Source organism: Talpa occidentalis, unplaced genomic scaffold, assembly GCF_014898055.3.
Source record: "Talpa occidentalis isolate TD23 unplaced genomic scaffold, MPIMG_talOcc4v2.1 talOcc4.11, whole genome shotgun sequence".
Classification (NCBI taxonomy): domain Eukaryota; kingdom Metazoa; phylum Chordata; class Mammalia; order Eulipotyphla; family Talpidae; genus Talpa; species Talpa occidentalis.
Window position 1 is genome coordinate 61132304 of NW_023601104.1, and position 24051 is coordinate 61156354.

At 43.7% G+C, this 24051-nt stretch overlaps 1 protein-coding gene across 2 annotated transcripts in view; it reads right to left on the bottom strand.

Moving 5' to 3' along the window:
- Positions 1-7427, bottom strand: part of CDKL1 (cyclin dependent kinase like 1) — a 54043-nt gene extending 46616 nt beyond the window's left edge. The window contains exons 1-2 of one of the 2 annotated variants that reach the window (XM_054690296.1): positions 7409-7427; positions 5131-5415 (exon numbers count right to left, since the gene is read on the bottom strand). In XM_054690296.1, the coding sequence (XP_054546271.1) occupies positions 5131-5298 (168 nt within the window). In that variant the 5' untranslated portion in view covers positions 5299-5415; positions 7409-7427. Of the gene's footprint in view, positions 1-5130; positions 5416-5972; positions 6028-7408 lie in introns of those variants that run through there. The other variant, XM_037503298.2, reaches the window with a different exon arrangement.
- Positions 7428-24051: the final 16624 nt, after the last annotated feature.

The following is a 24051-nucleotide window of genomic DNA, read 5'->3' on the forward strand; positions in this document are numbered from 1 at the left end:
CAATATGTGATCCTTTCTTGCTTGTCTCTCTTATTTTTCTTATATCTGGATGGAGGGTTGCCACAGACAGTGTCCTAGTTGTTGCTTTGAACCTCGAGGTTGGTGTGATCTATTCTAAAGTCCCTGTATCATCTGCCACACTGCTGAAGGTCAGCCCGGGCACCTCTTAGTGGCACCCCCGTGTCCTTTACCTTTAATTCCTCTGGGGGGCATCCACTTTTTCCACCACTGCTGGCTGGAATTCCTTATGTCCCCTTTCAATAGTTCTACCATTTTCATTCCACAGAGAGAAGGTTCAGTATCATAGAAGCTTGGGACTTTAGTAATAAAATTCTTGCTTGGTTGGTTGGTTGGTTGGTTGGTGTTTGCTTTCAACTACACAGCCCTTTTCTTGCAGATATGTAATATTTCCCAGGGGCTAAGTTTGGTTTAACTACACTCGCCTACTTTATGCAGAATACTTGCCCACCTCCCATCAGGAGGCCCTTGATGACCCCCGCCCATCATACCAGACTTCTGGATTTAAGATGATTTTTTTTCCCCCAAAGAACTTGTCTTTCTCTGTATTCTGACTTCTGTCATGATTACCCTACTTACAACTAGGTTATGGAAAAGGGTTGAAATCATTCCTGTAGATTTCATGGGTCAAATCAGGAGTTGTTGTATATTCTGGTAGAAGTTCTATACCCACAGCTCGGAAATAGCTGTGGATCCTGTTACATAAAGTTAAGGATAGTGTATGTAAAGAACCTAGCAACATTCCAATTTTATTCTCCCTAGTCCATGAATTGGTCTTTTATTATATTATTAATTTCCAGACTATATTATTATAGTTATTTCAGGTCATGACCCATGTTAGTAACTCAAGGTTATGTCTCCAACAATCTTCTTCCTCCAAAAACATTGTTTTCTCTCTATTGGATAGATATCATTGATATACAATATGCTTACTTTCCCATTTTAAAAATAACAATGAAAAAAAAAAAAAAACCTTTCTTGGCCCCTCATCATTCCAAGTGCCTCCTACCTATTTATCAACTTCCTTCTATAAAATTCCTCAAAAGAGTTGCCTATTTCACTTTGCTCCTTTCATTCTCTCTTGAATTCTCTCTGATAAAGGTATCATTCCTATCACTCCACCAAAACGATACTTGTCAAGATGTCAAATGACCCTCCCTCATATTTTCAAGGCCAATGACTAATTCTATGTCTGTGTTAATGGTGATCTTTAACACCATTGAACAGCCCCTCCGTCTTGAAATATTTTCTTCTTCTTAATTTCTTTTTTAAATGTTATTTTATATATTTTTATATCATTTTTCATTTTTGCACAATGTATGCATCTTCTTCTTTTTTGGTATGATTCATTCTCTCTCTCTCCCTCGCTCTCTCTCTCTCTCTTCCTCTGTCATTGGTTTCTTCACTAAGCCTTTAAGCTCTTGGGAATTTCCGTTCTTGCCTCCCCTCCTCATCTTCCTGACCTCCAAATTCTGAAGCTCCAGGACAGGGTCCAGTCTTTGTATTTGCTTCTCCATTTCTCATGATGACCACGGTCATGGTTACGCTGATATTTCTCAACTTCCTGTCTCCAGCCTACAGTTTCCCCTGAATGTTAGACTTGTAAATTTCATTGGCCACTTTACATTCTCCTTGTTGATCTCTCAAACTTTATATAATCAGAACAGAACCCTTGATTCCTTTTCTCCTCAAATTTGCACCTACATCTCCCTATTGCAACAAATAATCTCTCCATTCTTCCAGTTACTGAGGTCAGGAACTTTTTAGTTGTTTTTGATTTCTCATCTAACCATCAGATACCTATGTGCTCTCCTCAGAGAGTGTAAGTCTAGGATCTGACCAGCTCCACCACCACCACTCTGACCCAAACCCCATCACCTCACACCTGAACTGCTCCAACAGTTTTCTAGGTGATATTCCTGCTCACTTCTGGAGTTGGAGCAAGCAGCAGATAGGGGAATCCTCCTCGAATGTAAGACATACAGGGCATCTCTCTGCTCAAAACCCTCTGATGGTTCCCATCTCAGCCAAAGTAAAATCCTTTCTCTGTATTGGCCCATGAGGCCCTGGATCTGACCCTTTACCACTCTAGCTTTCTCTCCTATTATCTGCATCCTCACTTACTCTGGTCCAGACACCGTGATCTCCTTGCTCCTCCTAGGACATACCAGGACCAGAACACACCTAGAAGAAACCCTTGGCCCTTCCTGAGATCTTTATATTTACTATTTCCCCTGCCTGGAACACTTCTTCTTGGATAGCTGCAGAAGTCATCCCTTACTTTTCCTTCTAGTCTTTATTTTTTCACAATGGAAAGTGAGTTTGAAAAATGGAAGGGCAGTTGCTTTGAGCTCAGGTATTACATCATAATTTTAATACTGACACTAAAATGGTACTTACTTGGTTTTTTTTTTTAAGAGGTTTTTTTTTTATGCATACAAGAACAGGGGTACAGGCAGAGGTGCAGGGGGTGAGAGGATTCACCAGAGACAGAGTGGGGAACAGAACACACTGCTGAGGGGAGCAGCAGGCAAGACAGGAGAGGTCTGCTGTGCCTTAAGGGTCAGCTCTCTGGCCAGGGGTCAAACTCGTGCTGCAGTGGCTATAGATAGCTACACAGTGCTGAGACTTAACCCCTCACACCACCAGGGAGGCCCTAAAATGGCACTTACTTTGTTCTTAAAGTAGAATATGAGCTGACTGACTTGAACTGGAGTAATTGTTATTTTTTTAAGTTTAATTATGTAACCAGAAAAAATATGATTCAAAATGAAAACATTAAAAGGAGGTTTGTGCTACAATAGAAAGCTGTGTGGAAGTTCCTCAAATTAGTAAAAATGGAGCTACCATATGACCCAGTGATGCCACTCCTAGGAATCTAACCAAAGGATGCAAAAGTATTAATTCAAAAGGAAACTAGCACTCCTATGTTTATTGTAGCACCATTTACAATAGCTAAGATATGGAAACAACCTAAATGCCCAATAGCAGACAAATGGATCAAGAAGATGTGGGATATATACACAGTGGAATACTATTCATATACACAATGGAATACTATTCAGCAATCAAAACGATAAACTCATGCCATTCACAGCAACCTGGATGGAACTAGAAGGGATTATAAGTGAAATAAGTCAGGGGCCTCCCTGGTGGCGCAGCGGTTGAGCGCTGCGTTGCGAAGCTGCCCGCAGCCTCTGCAGCGCCGGTTCGATCCCCGGCTGCTCCCCGGCCACCAGAGGAGAGTCCCGCATGGCACGCAGACCTCTCCTGCCGCCTGCTGCTCCCCTCAGCAGTGTACTTCGGTCCTTCTGCCTGCTCTGCTCCCCGCTCTGGCTCTGGTGAATTCTCTCACCCTCCCACGCTTCTGACTGTACCCAGTGCTTGAATAAATAAATAAATAAATCTTAAAAAAAAAAATAAGTGAAATAAGTCAGAAGTAAAAAGAAAAATATAAGATGTTTTCACATATAGGAGGAATATAGGTTATCTAAACAAAGGGTCAAAAAAAGATGAAACTTGCAGGCAAACTATAGATCTGAGGCGTATAGCAGGGAGGGGAAGGAGAGGAGTCAAAATAAGGGAGGGACCGTGGTGATGGTTCACAGGTGATGTGGTGGTGGGAGGTTTAGGGGACCACACATGAGCAGAGAAATCAGCTATTGTACAAAATAAACAACAATGTAATAAAATAAAAATTAATCAAGTAATTAATTTTTTAAAAAGGTGGCTTGCAGTAGGACCTCTTGGTAAAGAAAGTTTATATTTAGTGTAGGAAGCAGTTCACTAGTACAGATACTGAACTCATATCATCAAACTGTGGCAGGTTTTTCTCCCCAAATGGCACAAAAGAAGGCTATTTAAAAAGTGTTTCAAATTTCCAGAAAAAAGTATTTTCTAAAAATATTTACAAAATAGGTTTCTGGATAATTATTATCTTCAGAAGCATTTAGTAATGGACAGTTACATGTTCACATATGCCTTCACACCAAGGATGGGAAGCAGTGTAGATTATCATTAGCTTGCTCTTTCCTTCTCATATTGTCAGTTACATACATCAGAACACAGAGGTCCTCTTTAAAACAAAGCTAACTCTCACCTATTCATTACATGTCATATTCTAATGGCAACTTTGGTTTTCACCTTCAAAGAAATTCAGAAAAGAAGCCTTTTTCCATTACAGGAAAAACGTATCTCCAGCTTATCATAAACAATTGGTCCCCTCTCTGACACCATGGTCTCCTATGTGAACTTATAGACTTTTTTTTTTTTTTTTTTTAGAGGCATGCTTTATTTATTTGTTTGCTGGTTTGTTTGTTTGTTTGTTTTTGTTTATACATGCATTGGGTACAGTCAGAAGCGCGGGAGGGTGAGAGAATTCACCAGAGTCAGAGCGGGGAGCAGAGCAGGCAGAAGGACCGAGGTACACTGCTGAGGGGAGCAGCGGGTGGCAGGAGAGGTCTGTGCGCCATGCGGGACCCTCCTCTGGTGGCCGGGGAGCAGCCGGGGATTGAACCGGCGCCGCAGAGGCCGCGGGCAGCTTCACAACCCAGTGCTCAACTGCTGCGCCACCGGGGAGGCCCAACTTATAGACTTTTTAAGTGACTATTTTCAGTCTTAAAAAAAAGTCTTTCCTCTAGATAGAGTATTATGATGCCTGGCAGCAGATAAAGATGAGGTGTAATGAAAACCCTCAGTTTCCTAGGAATCTGAAAACAGGTGAATGATTAATTTTCTTAATAGACTGAGAACGTGAACAAAAGATAGCTTAGAAGTTTAAAAATCATGAATGCTAGCAAAGTTGCATTCTGTTGTGTTTGTATTGTCATAATTGATGACTCTTGAAGAACCAGATCTCCAGGTGAGGTGGGAGAAAATAAGACAGCCCACAGAATCTCTGAAAGTGAATACCACCTTTCCCTGCATTTCTGTCTGTGCCTTCTAGTTCATCAAATGACAGGTGCCTTGTGCAGGGACATCCCATTTGTGTCACTAAGGACAAAAGCCCCTGAGTGACAAAGATGTACCCACATCTCAAGGCATTTTTAAAAACATAACACAACTCACTTTAATTATTAAGTCCCTGAGAATTCACTTTAATGAATTAATTACCTTGAGCATGCGAATTTCTCGTAGTGCAATTTTCTTGATGACAGGGTCATCTTCTGACTCCAGAAACCTCTTGATGGCCACCATCTGCCCCGTGTCCCTGTTTCTGCATTTGAAAACAACTCCGTAGGATCCTTCGCCAATTTTCCCAATTTTTTCATACTTCTCCATCACAACGCGCTAAATTTTCTTAAAAGGGATCTTCACATAGCTGGAAAATGTCACTGACAAAATATTGGCGTGCACAGACTGCACGAAGACCACTCAACGCTGGGTCTCTTCAAGGACCTGCAACAGAAGAAAGGCACCTGTCAAAGCCCTGAGAGCTGACACGCGTCGGTGAAGGCTGGCCCGGGGCGCGGGCAACGCGATCCAGGAGGAGCTGCCCTCGTCACCCAATTTTAATAGTTCAAATGCAACCCGTCAGCCTCAAATGAACAGAGATGTAAGCTAATCTATCTTTTTAATGTTATAGTTCATGCGATCCAAGACACATGAGCTGGCTGGAGGACGCGGACGGCTAAGGGTTTCCCCGGTTCTAATTTCTGGTGTCGTTTCGGTGCGCAAGAGGACACGGCCCGGCTCCCCGCGGGGCGGCGCGCGGCTTGGGGCGCCGGGGACAGCTCGGCTCAGCCAGGCGCCCGCCCCGCGCCTGTGCCACCAGCTCAGGGGCGCGCACGGAGCTCGTGGGGGACCAGGCCACCTACCCCGCCCCGCTGCTGCTGCAGGCAGCGCGGCTCTAGCCCCCCAACTTCTGCCCCGCGCCCCGACCCGCGCAGCCTCGGGGCGCCACGTGTAGACCGGGCCTGCGGGGGGCCCGCGTCCCCACCCCGCCAGGGACTCACCGCCGCGGCGGCCGGGCCTGGTCTGGCTCCCGCCTCGCAGACTCTCGCCAGTCTCCGCGCGCTGCCGGCCGGGCTGGTGATCCCTATGGGAACCGGCCGGGGCTGGGGCTGCTGGGCGGAGCCGCCGCTCCCCAGCTCCGTTCCCCAACACCACCCGCTCCTTGCTGGGGGAAGGGCCTGGCCCTGCGGCCCTCCGGCCAGGGAGGGGCGGCCCTGACGGAGGACCTGGGTCCCTGCACGTCCTTCTGCCCAGGGGAGGCCTGCGAGATGCAAACTCCCGCAGACGATGAAAAACACACAGCCCAAAGCGCCTGCAGGGGGATGCCCGCTCTAGAAAGTACCCCCTCCTTCTCCTTCCTCCTCTCCCCTCAGCTTCAGCCCCACGCTTTATGGTAACTGATTACTCCCCGGTGCAGCCCCCAACCCCTAATGACAGCTTCTGTGTCCTGATCAGTGCTTGCTCGAGCGTCCAGCCGATAAGGAAGGAACGAATGAATGATAGCGCATAGAGGAAAAGAGGTAGAGGACTGTATGATGGCTGAACTGGTTAAAGGGAGCACTTGCCTCCACCAGCTGGAGCCTGGGGTGGAGACAGGAGGCTCCTTGATGGATTTCCTGTAGCAGGCCTGAGGGTGATGAGGCTTATTGACTATCCCTTGTCTTAGGTTCCTTATTCCCAGCCTTCTCCCTGTTAACTTCAGCTCACTCAGGTCTGAGCACAGTCACAGGAAGTTGACGGACCTGGGGGGCGTCATAGAATAAGGTAATTTGCCACTGGGCAGATTGCCTCAATACTTTATCATCCACCCTATTCCATATGCCCAGCACTGAGATACGCGTTTGCTCTGGAAGCAGTACCTGAGGAGAGATTAATACATTGTCTATTCGGGCCTCCCTGGTGGCGCAAGGGGTTAAGATGCAACCTATGAAGCTATCAGCAGCCACTGAAGCATGAGTTCGATCCCTGGCCAGGGAGCAATCCACATGGTGCTGCAGAGCTCTCCTGCCTCGCCCACTGCTCCCCTCAGTAGTGTACTTGGGTCAATCTGCCTGTTCTCTGTCTCTGTTTCTGGTGAATCTTCTCACCCCCACACCTCTGGCCTGTACCCCAGCTCTTGTATGCATAAATAAATAAATCTTTAAAAAATATATTGTGTATTAAACAGAGAACAATCTGCTGCCAAGCTGCGTAGCACTCAGTGTAAATGCGTAATGTTCAGGAAGGACCTGGATGAGATATTGTTACAGGGCAGCCCCAATACAAAACGGGTTGCCTGACTGTGGGTCCTCACCCGCACGCTTAAAAGGACTTACCAATACTCTACTGCAGGCACACACGAAAGGTTAATAAAAGGTTTATTTACAAGGAAGGGGCATATGAGGAAATGTACAACTCAGGCAGAAAAGTGGGAGACAAAATTATAAATGCGTCCTACCTGATCCACCGATCTAGAATCCCATGTGGCACTCTGAGAGCTGCCCGCAAGCCAGGAGCCTTGAAGCCAGGAAGTGAGCGAGGGAGCGAAAGAGCCCCCAAGGCCCACGTGTTTGGTTTTTATACCAAACCTGCCTGCTTAACTCCACCCTCAGGTCCCAACCACCTTCCCTTTGGTGGTGACGGGCTTCGTCTTTCCCAATGTCTTGATGGCTTTGGTCTGGAGTGGGGGTGGAGTCCACAAAGCCTGCATGGAATTAGCTCAGGACATCCTTTCCCCCTAACAGCATGATGGTGGCTGCCTTGAAAAGGTAGCATACAGGAAGGAGGGAAGGAAGCATACAGATGGGAGTCCAGGGATGCGCTAGAGGTGGCCACTGAACCCCCAGAAATTGTTTGCAAATGGCATTCACTACTGATGTGTCTCCTGTTCCTCTAGCTTTGCCTTTCTTAGAACATGATTGTAGTGGCAGGAATGAGCACTGCAGGTTTTCTATGATCCAGCAGACCAGGTAAAGGAGGAGAGAGTCCTGGAGACCTTGGTGGCTTTTGCAGGTCTTTTATTTAGATTCACCAGGCATATGGCGGCAGGGGTGCTGGGGGGCCAGGAGGCTGGCAGTCCTCCCAGCCCCCAGCAAATCCTCACTCTATCTGGGCTCTCTCGGACGTTCTCTCTGCTTCTCTTCTTCTCTAGGCTTCCGTTCGTTCTTGGCTTTTACTGGCGTCTCCGTGACACTGCCCTTATAAACTCAGTCTCTCATCCCAGGTGTACCCACTTCAGGTGCCCGCCATCAGGCATGCATTCAGGACCACAGGGTTCCCTCATCTATCCTAATGGCGGGAGGGCAGAAAGCCTGATACTTTTTACCTTACCCTACAATGATATAAATGGATTTATATATCAGATCACCTTTTGAAGCTAAGCTTCTTTCAGTTAACATAGACACTTGAGATTCATCTCCATTGTTGCACTTATTAACGGTTCTTTCCTTTTTTATCTGAGTAATATTGTATATGGATGTACCATAATGTTCGTACCTTCCCAGCTGACGAATGTTTGGATTGTTTTCAGTTTTTGGTGATTATAAATCAACCCACTGTCAACGTTTATGCATGGTCTTTTGTGTGAGTGTTTGCATTTCTCTTAGCAAATAACTTAGGAGTACTGCTGAGTCATATGATAAGTAAATGATACCTACCAAGTGTAAGTAAATACCAAAATGTTTTCCAAAGTAACTATACCATTTTATATTCCTGCTAGCAATGCTCTAATTGCTCTGCATCCTTGCCAGGACTTGTTATGTCAGTTTGTTACGGGGCAGCCCCGATACAAAACGGGGTGCCTGGCTGTGGGTCCTCACCCGCGCGCTTTAAAGGACTTATCAATACTCTACTGCAGGCACACATGGAAGGTTAATAAAAGGTTTATTTACAAGGGAAGGGCAAATGAGGAAGTGTACAACTCAGGGAGAAAAGTGGGAGATAAAGTCTTAAATTTGTCCTACCTGATCCGCCGATCTGGAATCCCAAATGGCACTCCGAGAGCTGGCTGCGAGCCACAAGCCATGAGGCCAGGATGCGAGCGAGAGAGCAAGAGCCCCCAAGGCCCACGTGTCTGGTTTTATACCAAACCTGGCTGCTTAACTCCACCCTCAGGTGGAGTCCACAAAGCCTGTATGGAATTAGCTCAGGACATCCTTTCCCCCTAATAAGTTCTTGATTTTAACCATTCTAATAAGTGAGTGAAAGTATCGTGTGATTTTAATTTGCATTTCCTTAAAGACTAATGTTGAGAAGTCGTCATGTGCTTTTTTACCATCTGGACTCTTTTCACTTAGAAGTTCTATTAGTGAAGAGATTTTTGTAAATTCCTTGGAATTTTCTATGTGGACAACCATGTTGTAACAGGGTGGTCCCCAGGAAAGGGGGAGGTTCCAGGTTCCCTGCCCCACCCAAGGGAGGGTGGAGCTGAGCAGAGAGAAGAAGAAGCTACAGAGGAAACTGAGGAAGGAGGGAAGCAAGGTGGAGAGCCAGAAGATGTGAATGAGGCATGTGGAGCAGAGAGACATGTGAAGAAACTGTACTTGCCTTTTGGTCGTGGACTGGGTGACACAGATGTGGGCAAGAGACCTGTGGGGGGATAACAATGGAGGTTTTTGTCTTGATTTTTATTTTGCTCTTTTCTTCCCAGACTTGTCTGGTTGTTTCTGATGCTTTTCTGTGGGTCCCCACTCAAAGGTGCTTTAGATTTGTGGCAGGCTTTGGGGCCTTGCTCTGGGCCAATCCTGCTTGGGTAGACTTTTACCCACGAGGGGACAGGTAACTTTGGGTGCTTGATTTAGAAACTATATTCTTTGCCTTTCCTGTATTGTTTACTAATTGTCCTAAAGTTCCTTTTCAGGGCCTCCCTTGTGGCGCGAGGGTTAAGACGCAACCTATGAAGCTGTCCGCAGCCACAGCAGCACGAGTTCGATTCCCTGCCAGCTAAGGAGCAGGCCACATGGCACGCAGACCTCTCCTAACTCACGCGCTGCTCCCCTCAGCAGTGTATTTCAGTCAGTCTGCCTGTTTCATTCCCTACTCTATCTCTGGTGAATCCTCTCACCACCAACCCCCTACACCTCTGGCCTGTACCCCAGCTCTTGTAAGCATAAATAAATAAATCTTTTTTTTTTTTTGTAAAAAAGATAAAGTTCCTTTTCATCAAAACCTCATATGTTTTGTGTTGATGCGGTGGATGGCAGAACCTATTTAGAGCAGGCAGGTTTGCAGGCTCTGGGGTGCCCCTCTCCCTGCCCTGTAACAATGTCATTTGCAAATAGAGACAATTTTAGTTCTTCCTTACTGGTACACCTTTTGTTTCTTTATCTTGCCTTATTGAACTCTAAGCACCAGTTTAAATCCATCCCAGAAATCTTGATATATTGTATTTTCATTTTCATGCAGCACAAAAATATTTTCTAATATGCCTCGTGACTTCCTATTTGACACTTAGGTTATTTTGTAGTGTGATGTTCAATTTCCAACTATTTGGATATTTTCCAGATACCTTTTTGTTATAGACTTCTAGTTAATGCCCTTGCTTTCCGAGGAATCCCTTTCTATGATTTAAATTATTTGAAGTGTGTTGAGGTTTGTTTTATGGCCCAGAACATGGTCTATGTTAGTGAATGTTTCTTTTTGACAATTAAAAAAATATTTTTCAACGAGGTGGGAAAGTCGATATGAATTTCTCCAGAACTACTTTGTCTGGAGTTCATACCAGGTTAAAGTTAGTCTGGAAGGTTAACGCCACAAGGTTCAGTACCCAAGGAGCTGGAACTCTGCCAAGCCCAGTGGTAGTTAAAGTAGGGAGCAAGTGCAGCAGTTATTTATGCTTAAGTGGGCAGTGAGGCAGAAAGCTAGCGTGACTTGCAGCTGTGCCAGTTGTTCTGTTTGGAGGAAGTTAGAGCAAAATTTTAGAGAACAGCTTTAAAGGGAAACAAACAGTTGATGTCACTACTGAGCATAAAACAGGGAAGATACTATGGCCTATAGACTGTCAAATTACAGGCAGTACTTTCAGTTGGCAGTACTGAAATCGGTTTTAATATCAAAGAATTCTAACTCCTGGGAAGGATAGTTGAGAAAAGGTCTAATATATGAAGGCTTTTTCTCAAATAAGTACAAAGAATAGTGAAATAATATTTTTATTTTCTACTGACAGTTCTGCATAATTGGAGAATTCTTCGGTGTCCTTAGGATAACACAAAAAGCACGGTGGTATTTTAATCACTATGGAAACAACAAATATTCACTAGAGTAACGTGTGAATGTTACATAAGAGAAAGAGCGTGGGATTTTGACGCAGAAGACCAGTATTTCTACCTTCTTACTGGGGTTTCATGTTGTGAATGAGCATTATAATTACCTAAACAACATCAACAATGATGCTTGATGAGTGTTTACTTCATGGTAGGCATGATGCTAAGTCTTTTATACATGGACCTCTCACTACAATCCTAGGAGAGGGGCGTCAAGGCTAATCCTGAGGTTCCAGATGAGGAAATTGAGTTTTAGAATGGGCAGATCAGGGACACAAAGCTAGTGAGTAGTGAAGCTGGGATTAGAACATAGGCAGTCTGACTGCAGAACCTCTGCTCCTAACCATTTTACTAATACTCCCTAGTACATAGGGGTGGTGGACAAGATTTTTGAGTTAACATATAGGACATTGGGAGTTAACCCAAATTATAACGCACAATGTAGCACCCTCCTTTAAAAAAAAAAAAAAAAAAAAAAAACTCCAGGAATGTGAGTTTGAGATAAAGTATATATTGGTCCCTGCCCCAGGGTACTGGCACAGAGCTTCTGAAATCCTTGTAAATTCCTAAGTGATAAAAGCCCTAGGCGTATCTTTTGTTCTATTCCAGTAATTCATGATGGGCTCCTGGATGGGGGCTGGTCACCAAAAAAGGCCAAGCCCTAGTTAGGAGCTGGGCATTTTCATCCCCTCCCCCATTCTCCAGAGAGAAGTGGGGGACTTGGAGTTAATAATTGGTGATGCCTACATGAGGAAGCCTCCATGAAAATTCCAGGTTGATAAACAGGTAGATTTGGGGTGCAGTGGTGTGTCTGGAGATAGCGTGGGAGATCTGTGTCCCTTCCCACATAACTTGCTCTATAAATCACTTCCATCTGAATGTTCATCTGGATCCTTTTATAATTAACCCTTTTATAATAAGCCGGTAAAGTGGTAAGTATTTCCCTGAGTTTTTGCACTGCTTTGGCAAATTAATTTGATTCAAAGGAGGAGGTATGGGAACCTCTATTAGTACCCTATCAGTACTATTAGTACCCTATTAGTACTCTATTAGTACCCTATTAGTACTAATAGAGAAATAATAAACAGAACCTCTATTTAGTAAATAGAAATAAATAGTAAATAGTAAATAGAAATAAATAGAACCTCTATTTATACCCTATTAGTCAGAAGTGTAAATAGTACCTATAGCCAGTTGATCAGAAGCATCTGGACCTGTGATTGGCATTAGAAGTGTGTGTGTGTGTGTGTCTCAGGGTGGGCAGTCTTATAAGAGTGAAGCCAATGCTATCTCTGGGAAGACAATACCTGAATTGATTTCAGTTATAGGATATACAGTTGGTGTCTAGAGAATTGCTTGGTTTAAGGAAAGACCTCCAAACATATGGTCACCAGAAATGTCAGAAGTTAAGTGTGTGAAAATACAGGAAATGCAGGAAAGAAACACACAGTAGCGTTTTTCCCAATAGAGGAACGAAAAGCTAGATTTTTCCTTTCCAATGAGTCCTGTCATTCTGTTTCTCATAGCAGCTCAGCAGTGTTATCTGTGTGCAGGCCAGCTTTTACTGTAGCACAAGCCTCCAGAATTACTGATACCTCATCTGAGTGCTATACTTGGTGGCAATGCTTGAAGCTTATTTTTCCTTCCAATTATGTTTCCTGTAAAGAAAAGGGGTTGTGTCATTGTGATCTTAAAATGACACTGTATAGCCATTTGAGGAAATACTTTAATAATTATTTTCCCCTACTTTAAGTAGATTTAGAAAGGAAATGTTTTCCAGGACACTTACAGAAAATAATTAATAACTACCAATCTGGGAACTTATGTTTCAGGCCCCAAAATCCATATTAATTTTTACCTTAGTCCTATGGTTGGACTTATTGACTGGCTGGCATTCTTAACTGCCCCATTTATAACAGAAGATGCTGAGGCCCTGAGATGTTGGTCTGAGCAGGCAAGGCCACGCTGCTCTCAGGACTGAAGGCAGGTTTCAAAATTAACTCCATGTGTTTCCAAAGACCACGATCTGGTGGACGTGGATTGAGTTATGACAACAAAGAACACCTTGAGAAACTAAGGAAAAGCCAGGTTCCTCCTCACCAGTCACTGCTGAGCATTAAAAAACAAGGTGTGTAAATGTCTTCTCTTCCCATCTTACCTGGAGGTAATCAACTATGTAAATATTGGACCATCAGCTCAAATAAAGTAACAGCTAATCATCTTTGAGTTTATATGTGGGTCTAGTCTGCAATAAAGTATTGTCATCCCTAGTTAACATAGCAATAATTTTGTGTAGATCTTTCCTATTAAACCCTTAACTACATTTATATATGGCAAGCATCCTTTTAAAGCACATTTTTCTGGGCCTCCCTGGTGGCTCAGCGGTTGAGCGCTGGGTTGCGAAGCTGCCCGCAGCCTCTGCGGAGCAGGTTCGATCCCCGGCTGTTCCCCGGCCACCGGAGGAGGTCCCACATGGCGCACAGACCTCTCCTGCCGCCCGCTGCTCCCCTCAGCAGTGTACTTCGGTCCTTCTGCCTGCTCTGCTCCCAGCTCTGGCTCTGGTGAATTCTCTCACCCTCCCGCGCTTCTGACTGTACCCAGTGCTTGTATAAACAAACAAACAAACAAACAAATAAATAAAACATGCCTCTATCAAAAAAAAAAATAAAGCACATTTTTCTTCTAAAAACTTGCTTTGTGAGTCTTCCTTTAATAACCTCAGGATTCTGTTCATCAATTTTCAACAAGTGTGTATGTGTGTGTGTGTGTGTGTGTGTGTATACCACAAACATACCACCAAGCAATTCCCACACCAGCTGGCCACCCTACAGTTCAACCTGGTTCTAGTAGATACATTGCCTACTGAGAGATACAGTGTCAGGTTCCACGGGCTAAGGGCTCTGACCCACAAGACTGTCCTCTACTTCACACACCAGTGGGCGAGACCAGATTGTTACCTGTGCTTCTAACCAATTGTCCATAAATCAGACTTTCCCACAACCCTCTCCTGTGTGGATTGACTTGCTAGAGAGGCTCACAGAACTCAGGAAACCCATTTGCTCATTAGTTATTGATTATTACAAAGGATATTAAAGGATGCAAATCAACAGCCAGATGAGGAGATCCGTATATGAAAGGAGCTCGTGTCCTCATGGAGTTTGAGGCTAGCTGGTGTGGTGGTGTGCAGAAGAGCTCTGCGCCCCTGCGTGGGAGCTCCCTAAAGGCCGTCCTTTGGGTTTCTAGAGGACTCATTACACAGCTACAAGCCATTAAATCATGGCCCTGGGGGACTGATTCAACCTCCTGCTTCTCTTTCCTGCTTGGAAATCAGGGAGTGGGACTGAAAGAAAGTTTCAATCCCTTATTCATGGTCATTTGTTCCCCTGACAACCAGCCCCCATGCTGAGGTGTTTTGCAAAAGTCACCTCATTAACATAAACCCAGTGGTGGTGGAAAGGGGCTTGTTATAAATAACAGGGCATCCACTTCACCTTCATAACTCTCAAATATTTTCAGAATCTGAGGACGGACAAGAGATCAAATATTTAACAAAAGATGTTTCTATTGCTCTGACCTGCTTAAGAAATTCTGACGATTTTGGGAATGGTGAACCACTAACCATGGAGACATATATTTTGGTCATTTAGATGTGTGTGTGTGTGTGTGTGTGTGTGTGAGTGTGTATGTGTGTGTATATATATATATATATATATCATAATATCTCACAACCTCAACATTTTTGCATTTTCAGATTTTAAAACAGCCACCTATGACTGAACAATGAACCCAAATGCCATGAGATCGCAGCAACTTCAACACAAAAACCCTAGTTCTGGGCCACCAGTGGGCGAGTCATACATGCTGCTTCTTCAGGAAATGTCCCCAGCACTCAAAGTGTCTATCTATTTGCCACTTTGGACAGTCGACTGCTAACCACACTTCATCGGAAGGCTATCTGCATACGTGTCTGTGCCTTTATGATCGTGTGCTGGGAGTGTCAGAGGTATTGCTGCAGGCTGCGGACTGTCAATGTGCAGAGCTTCTTTTCTTCTCTTGCCTGCTGACTCAGAGGACTGGTGTTTACACTGTACCTTTTGCTTTTCAAAATAACTTCACAAGGGTCTGTGAAGGGTGAGGGCACATCTGGCATTTGAGGGAACAGATTCAGAAAATTTTAATTGTAAAGAGTCAGAAAACAATGGGAACACATTGGCCTAGAAGCTGGGGTCTGAATTCTGAATTGTATTCTTTCCATTTATTTTTTGTCCAGTGACTTCAAAATAGATAGCTTTAACTATAGGGTTAAAAAAAATACAAATCTGGGCCTCCCTGGTGGCCTAGGGGTTAAATCTCGGTGCTTTCACAGCTGTGGCCTGAGTTTTATCCCCAGCCAGGGAGCTAACCCACATAGCACAGTAGACCTCTCTTGTCTCACCCCCTGCCCCCCTCAGCAGTGTATTTCAGTAGATCCACCTGTTCTACTCCCCACTCTGGTGAATCCTCTCACTCCCTGTATTCCTGGCTTATAGCCCAGTTTTTCTATGCAAAATAAGTAAATAAAATCTTTATAAAACACAAGTCTGCTTTAAGAAAACCCAATTTTAAAATAGAAATATTTGTGTGTGATCATGTGGGGAAGGAAAAGAGGAGAGGACAGGAAGTATGAATTATTTGCATTTTAAAAATAGTCTTCAGGGGCCTCCCCCGTGGCGCAGCGGTTGAGCGCTGGGTTGTGAAGCTACCCGCAGGCTCTGCAGCGCCGGTTCGATCCCCGGCTGCTCCCCGGCCACCGGAGGAGGGTCCCACATGGCGCGCAGACCTCTCCTGCTGCCCGCTGCTCCCCTCAGCAGTGTACTTCGGTCCTTCTGCCTGCTCTGCTCCCTGCTCTGGCTCTGGTGAATTCTCTCACCCTCCCGCGCTTCTGACTGTACCCAGTGCTTGTATAAATAAATAAATAAACAAATCTTTAAATAAATAAATAAATAAACAAACAAATAAATAAATAAATAAATAAAAATAGTCTTCACTTTTATGTAAAATAAAATGAGATCTCATTTCATACAGATTGTTTTACAAAGACATCCATTTCTTAAACGAGTTAATACTTTAAGGTCATTCAACTGTCCCTTCCCTTGGAAAAAGTTTGTGGCTGCTTATTCATTAGTGTCTAGATCACTTTTTGTACAAACAGTAACCTCTGGTACCTTAGATACACTTTCCATGTTAACCAGGGAATTTTTGGTAGGTGTGTATTGATCCAAAGATCTAAATAGTTTCACAAGATCATCTTTAAGCTGCATACACGCTGAGGATTGAATGAAGATCATAGTTACAACCACATGCAGAAATCTTCTTGTTGTAAATAGCTTTCACAGAAATGGCTCATCATCAAGTTAGTAGTAAAATTTTACTGTGAAGCATCTAAAATGAATCCACTTATAGATCCTTGTAAAAAAAAAGTATGCATTTAGACTATATTCCCCTCCACCCCCCACACAGATATAATGAAATCCTTCACCTTAAACAGCAACATATTTATTTTTCTGCAATATCATCTGACCTGATTTTTCCATTAAGAGTATGAACTCAGGAGTCAGACTGCCTTGGATTGAATCCAGTTTTGCTACAAACTATTTTGTGAGAACTCTGGCAAATTACTCAACCTCTTATGCTTCCCTTTTGTCATCTGCAACATAAAAATTAGCTACCTCTTAATGTTGTGAGGATTAAATCTGTGCTATATTCATATTAGCTTTTACTGTTATTATCATCATGAGAGTCATAATCTCAATATTAAATTCTGTCCAGGTGGAAATTTCATTTACTTCTCAAATGTATTGGATAGGTTACTGAATTTATAGATTCACTTTGTGCCTACAATCAAGAACAAACATCTTTTTAATCACTCGCTGTTCTGAGCAACACTTCTACGGGTCTCTCAGGAAGCCAGCGCTACCCATGCTCCTGGGGCCATGGAAAGGAGATGGCACAGGATGGGGGGTGAACCACACCCAGGTTCACATTTGGCTTCTATACTTCATTTTTGGCTGTGTGAAATTAGGAAAATTTGTGTTTTAGTCTGGATTTCTTTTTCTTTTTTTTTTTTTCAGTTTTTTTTAAAGTAACCTTTTTATTTTGATAAAAATGTAGATAAACAGAAACCCCATTAACCTTTTTCCAGTTCCTCCCATTGGTAATGTAACAGGGTGGTCTCCAGGAAAGGGGGAGTTTCCATGTTTCCTGCCCCACCCAAGGGAGGGTGGAGCTGAGCAGGGAGAGAAGAAGCTGCAGAGGAGACTGAGGAAGGAAGGATGAAGGATGGAGAGCAATGAGGAGACCTGGAGGAGGCACATGGACCTGAGAGACATGGAAGAAGCTGCGCTTGCCTTTTGGTCGTGGACTGGTTGACACAGATGTGGATAAGAGACCCGTGGGGAGGTGACAACGGTGGGTTTTGTCTTGATTTTGATCTTGCTCTTTTCCTTCAAGACATGTCTGGTTGTTTCTGATGCTTTTCTGTGGGTTCCCAACTGGAAGTTGCTTTAGACTTGCGACAGGCTTTGGGGCCTTGCTCTGGGCCAATCCTGCTTGGGTGGACTTTTACCCACGAGGGGACAGTAACTTTGGGTACTTGATTTTGGAAACTATATTCTTTGCCTTTTTCTGTATTGTTTCCTAATTGTATTAAAGTTCTTTCCCATTAAAGTCTCATATGTTTTGTGTTGATGGGGCGGATGGCAGAACCTATATAGAACAGGCAGGTTTGCGGGGTCTGGGCTGCCCCTCCCTGCCCTGTAACAGTAACACCTTGCAAACACGTTGCACAGTATCCCCACAGGGTATTCATCATGATACAGTGATGAACAGAGCAATTCTGTCAGCACAGGTTGCACTTGTTGCCCTTCCCCCATTTCGGATCCCTGATTGTGAGTAAGTTCTTCTGTGGGCATTTGTATTCAATTCTGGCAACCAGTACCCTACCTTCTGTCTGATTTTGACTATTCTGGCCATATCCCACATTTTAGCTATTGTGAATAATGTTCTTGTGAATATGCACATACAGCTAGTTCTTTGAGATGCTGCTTTCAATCTTCTGGGCATGTACCCAGATGTGGGATTGATGGATCACAGGATAGTTCTATTTTTACTTTTTCGAAGAACCACCTTAGTGCTTTCTATGGTAGCCACACCATTTTATATTCCACCAACAGCACGCAAGGGTTCCAGTTTCTCCATATCCTTGCCAATACTTATTTTCTTTTTCTTTCTCGATAGCAGTCATCCTGTTACAGGGCAGGGAGAGGGGCAGCCCAGACCCCGCAAACCTGCCTGCGCTAAATGGGTTCTGCCATCCACCGCATCGACACAAAACATATGAGACTTTAATGGGAAGGAACTTTAATACAATTAGTAAACAATACAGAAAAAGGCAAAGAATATAGTTTTTAAATTAAGCACCCAAAGTTACCCGTCCCCTTGTGGGTAAAAGTTCATCCAAACGGGATTGGCCCAGAGCAAGGCCCCAAAGCCTGCCACAAGTCTAAAGCACCTTCCAGTGGGGACCCACAGAAAAGGATCAGAAACAACCTGATAAGTCTGGAGGGAAAATAGCAAAATCAAAATCAAGACAAAAACCGCCATTGTCACCTCCCCACGGGTCTCTCACCCACATCTGTGTCACCCAGTCCACGACCAAAAGGCAAGCGCAGTTTCTTCATGTGTCTCTCGGCCCCATTTGACTCCTCCAGGTCTCCTTCTGGCTCCATCCTGCTTCTTTTCTTTCTCAGTCTCCTCTGCAGCTTCTTCTTCTTCTTGCTCAACTTTACCCTCCTTTTGGGTGAAACAAAAAAACTAAAACCTCCCCTTTTCCTGGGGACCACCCTGTTACAGTCCTAATGGATGTGAGGTGGTATCTCATTGTGGTTTTGATTTTGGCCACTGAGCTCTTAGTTGCCAACCACAGAAGGCACTTCAGCTAGTTTAAGCAGAAAGGGATTTACTAAGGGATATTAAACAGTTTGTGGCATCTCCACGAGAGTCACAGAGTCGTATCTGGAAGTTACACAGCCAGAAACTACCAGAAGCAGACCTCGGGCTTCTGCCACCAGCAAGGAGATGGCTAGACTCTATCCAGCAAGTCTCCATCTTTCCTGCCCCTGAAGATCAGATTTCTCTCTCTTCACCATCCAAGTCAGAAAAATGGCTTCAGGACAAACTCCCTTTGTCCTTTTGTGATTCTCTTTTCCATGTGGCTTGTGTAAGTCGGTTGAGAGAGTTCTCACTCCAGCTACTAAGGTGCCAGGGGTGAATCCTTTCATCCTCCCGCACATCTGGCCTGTACCCCAGTTCTTGTATAAATAAATAAATAAATAAATAAATCTTTTTTTTTTTTTTTTTTTTAAAGATTTATTTATTGATTGATTGATTGATACATACAAGCACTGGGTACAGTTAGAAGCGCGGGAGGGAGAGAGAATTCACCAGAGCCAGAGCGGGGAACAGAGCAGGCAGAAGGACTGAAGTACACTGCTGAGGGGAGCAGCGGGCGGCAGGAGAGGTCTGCGCGCCATGTGGGACCCTCCTCCCGAGGCCGGGGAGCAGCCGGGGATTGAACCGGCGCTGCAGAGACTGCCGGCAGCTTCCCAACCCAGCGCTCAACCGCTGCGCCACCGGGGAGGCCCAATAAATAAATCTTTAAAAAAAAAAAAGAAAAGAAAGTAAGTTGAGGGAGAGTGACACAGATCACATTACTGATGTTCTTGTCATTTCCATTGTTTCAGATGGCAAGTTAACCTGTCTTCAGGGGATCATATTTAAAGTGGTCCCTACATAATAATTTAGGTAAAATAGTGCCCCTAGATATTTGCCGATTTAGGGTTTTTCAGGTCCAAATTCACCCTTTTATATTCTGTTCTGTTACAGCGGTGGAGCTGGAGCTCTGCTAATCGCATTTTCCAGAAGTCATTCCTGTCATTTTGGACCAACTGGAGACATGAAGACAATGGATAGAAGGAGAAGAAAAACCTTCCCATTTCTTACCCATCTTTAACTGTGCAAGTTCTTCCTAGTTCCAGCTTCTCTTTGCTTTGCTAGAACCTGCCTTATTATACAACTCAGAGATTCCAGCAGCTGTCAAGAATCTCCTCCCTTAAAGATCTGAGCCCCAACTTCATGGGACCCTCCTTTAAGTTCCTGATGAACTCGTGACCACAGCTCCTTGTAGAGAACAGAGCACAGATTCGAGTAATACCAAACTTGACTCTTGTTTCTCCCCCACTGTTGGTGGTGATTGCCTCCCGCAGTTGTTATCGCTGAGTTTTTTTTTAAAGGATTTATTTATTTATGCATACAAGAACTGGGGTACAGGCCAGAGGTGTGGGGGGTGAGAGGATTCACCAGAGACAGATTAGGGAACAGAACAGGCGGATGGACTGAAATACACGGCTGAGGGGAGCAGTGGGCAAATCAGGAGAGGTCTGTTGCACCATGTGGATCACTTCTCTGGCCGGGAATCGAACTATCTGCAGAGGCTGCAGATAGCTTCATAGTGCAATCTTAACCGCTGTGCCACCAGTTTTAATGTACTATTTTTTGCTCTTTCTGCCTTCTAACACCCGTGTAACAATTTTCTAGTATGGTCTCTTATTACTAGACTCTGATAGACCTAGGCTCAATATTTTAAAATAATTTATTCACATTGCTTCTCTCATTTTCAGAAAATTGGCAGGTATTTTAAACATACCTGAATTTTACAGGAGTTATACTCTCAGAGTCAAATACACCTTTTCTTAGAGCTATGCCCACAATGAGTTACTTTACTGTTTTTGCAATGTGTCGGAAATCGTTAGGTGCTAGGGATATAAAATTTAGTGTCATTATTCCTTATCCTTAAGACGGGGAAGAAACTACCTATTAGACAAGGACTAGAAGCCTTAATAAAGAATGCGCAAGAAGTTGTAGCTCCTGGGGGAGAAAACACTGGAACTTGGCTTGAAGAAATTTAAGTGAGCACTGGTAGCTGCAGTAGGTTTTCATGACCACGAACTAAGAAATAATTATGTATTTGAAAGTTTGATATAGAGTCAGCGTACCTTTATATAGAATATTCACTTGCCCAGTGGCCGGGATGGATGTTCTGGCAGGTGCGCAGTAGCCAAAATCACTGCTCTCTCTGTCCTTCAGTCATCACAAGATAACCACAATGAAGTAAAAAATCTAGGAAGACTTAGATCTGAGAAACATGACCGACAGGAATCACATACCCCAAATTAAATGTCATATTTAGCGTGTGCTAAATCTTACACTTACCAAAATTACAGAGGAAAGAACTTGTGGTGAGAGATCATGATTTAATGAACCACTGCACACAGTGTGGGGAGTGGTGGGTTTTTAAGCTTTACTTGTGGCAGGTCATTCAGAGCTATGCAGGCCATCTGCTGTCGTAGCGCTCTGGCATCTCTTGATTTCTCTGCAAGAGAAGTCCAATGTCCCTTCCTTCCTCTGCTTTCGGTGTGTATCTCTGTGGGACTGTTGTTCAAGGTACCTCACCCTCCAGGGTCAAGAAATCACCAAACCTTTGCCTCACAGATTCTCTTTGCCAGGAACCAAACCTCACATGAAACGACACAGTGAGAAGGCAGGTGGCCTAGATTCTTCCTGAGGGCCTAAAGGGACGATGTCATGGCTTCTGCCCCTAGGTCTTTTCTGAGCCCAGTTCTTTCTTTTTTTAAAATTTTTTTTAAAGATTTATTTATACAAGAACTGGGGTACAGGTCAGAGGCACAGGAGGATGAGAAAATTCACCAGAGAGAGGGGGGAGCACAACAGGCAGACTGAAGACACTGCTGAGACAGGAGAGGTCTGCCACGCCATGTGGAAATCTCCCTGGCTGGCCAGGAATCGAACCCGCACTGCAGAGGCTGCGGACAGCTTCACAGAGCAGCCCTCAACCTGCTGCGCCACCAGGGAGGCCCAAACCCCGTTCTTTCTTAACCTTTTCTCTAATCATTAAAATTAAACAACAGTCCAAGAAACTAATTCAGGAATTCAACTCTCAATTATGTTGATTTCTTTCATGATTTCTTCTGCCTGGAATGTCTTTCATTTCCACCTTTGTTTCCAAATACTGTTTGTTTTTCCATTATAGTGTAGTTTGGTGGTTTTTTCAGATATTTAAGTTACACTTGATGGAGTTTTGTTCACGTGGTCATAAAGGGACGGCCCGATTTCAGACAGATGAACCTGTCTGAAACCAACTAAGTTAATGTGTGAGAGTGGCGGCTACGGATACGCATCTATCAGATCTCATCAGGAGAAAACCTGCTACAGGAAATTAACTTCACCTTCGGAATTCATCTCAGCATTGGCCAAGCTCTTAACTCCTAGTTAATAACTGGGTGCTGAGTATGAAAGCTGAATCATTCCTGTCCAACACAAGATATCCCCCCACAAAAGATAATCTTTTTGATAGTTTCCACTTCCTGGTGAAGACCTTCTCAGAGCTGCGCTGTTCCGTAGTATTTTGAATTGTTATATACCACAACGTATTTGTCCTTTCTACTATAGATGGACATGTAAATTGTTTCCATTTGAGGACAGATATGAATAATGCTGCTAGGAAGTTTCATGTGTCTTTTGGTGATAATCTTTTATGTGTAGAACTAGGTTTTGAAATGTTGAGTTATAATGTATGTGTAGGTTACTTTAGCTTTTCAAAGTGATCGTACCAATTTATACTTTTACCAACAGTGTATAAAAGTTGCATTTGCTCCAATCACTCATTTTTTTTTCATTTCAATCATCTTGGTGGATGTATAGTAGTATTGTATGTGGCTTTATTTTGTGGTGGCATTGTGGTTTTTATTTTTATCTCCCTGGTAACTAATGACATTGAATACCTCAAGTGTTTACTGACTCCTTGGATATTTAGTTTTATTGAGGTGCTACCAAATTCAGTGATTTGAAGTGTGCGATTAGCACCATAATCTAATTTTCAAATATCATTACAAAAAGAAACCGCACGCCCACTTAGTCACTCTTCGTTCTCAACCACAAATCTACTATCTTTATAGCTTTACTTTTTCTGATCATTTTATAAAGATGGAGACATTACAATGTGATCTTCTAACTAGTTTGTGTCACTTGACATTTTTGAGGTCCATCCACGTATACTTTGTTCCTTTTTATTGCTGAAAATATTCTATTGTATGGATAGGGCATATTTTGTCTATTCATTTACAGTTGCTGCTTATTTGGGTTACAGTCACTTTTTGGCCATTATGAGTAATGATGCTGCTATGGATATTTGCCTACAAGTCTTTGTGCTGACTTTTTTTTGTTGGACTTGTATGTGGGAGAATTTGGGTTACATGGCAAATCTCTTTAACATTTTTAAGAAACTGCCAAACTGTTTTCCAAAGTGTTGTACTATTTCACATTCTTACTGGCAACGGGTAAGTGCCCCGTAGTCTCTACAGCTTCTTACAATGTTTCGTCTTTTCATTTTAGCCATTTTGGTGGGTGTGTAAAATACTGCATTGTCGTTTTAATTTGCATTTTCCTGATATCCAAGGACGTTGACTATATCCCCACATACTTTCTACTTGGCTGTGACTGTGTAGTGCCATTCAAAATCTTTCGCCCATTTTTCTGTTGTCATCTGACATTTTCTTTTTTAATCAATCAATTAATTAATTATATAAGCATTGGGTACAGTCAGAAGCGCGGGAGGGTGAGATAATTCACCAGAGCCAGAGCAGGGAGCAGAGCAGGCAGAAGGACCAAAGCACACTGCTGAGGGGAGCAGTGGGCGGCAGGAGAGGTCTGCGCGCCATGTGGGACC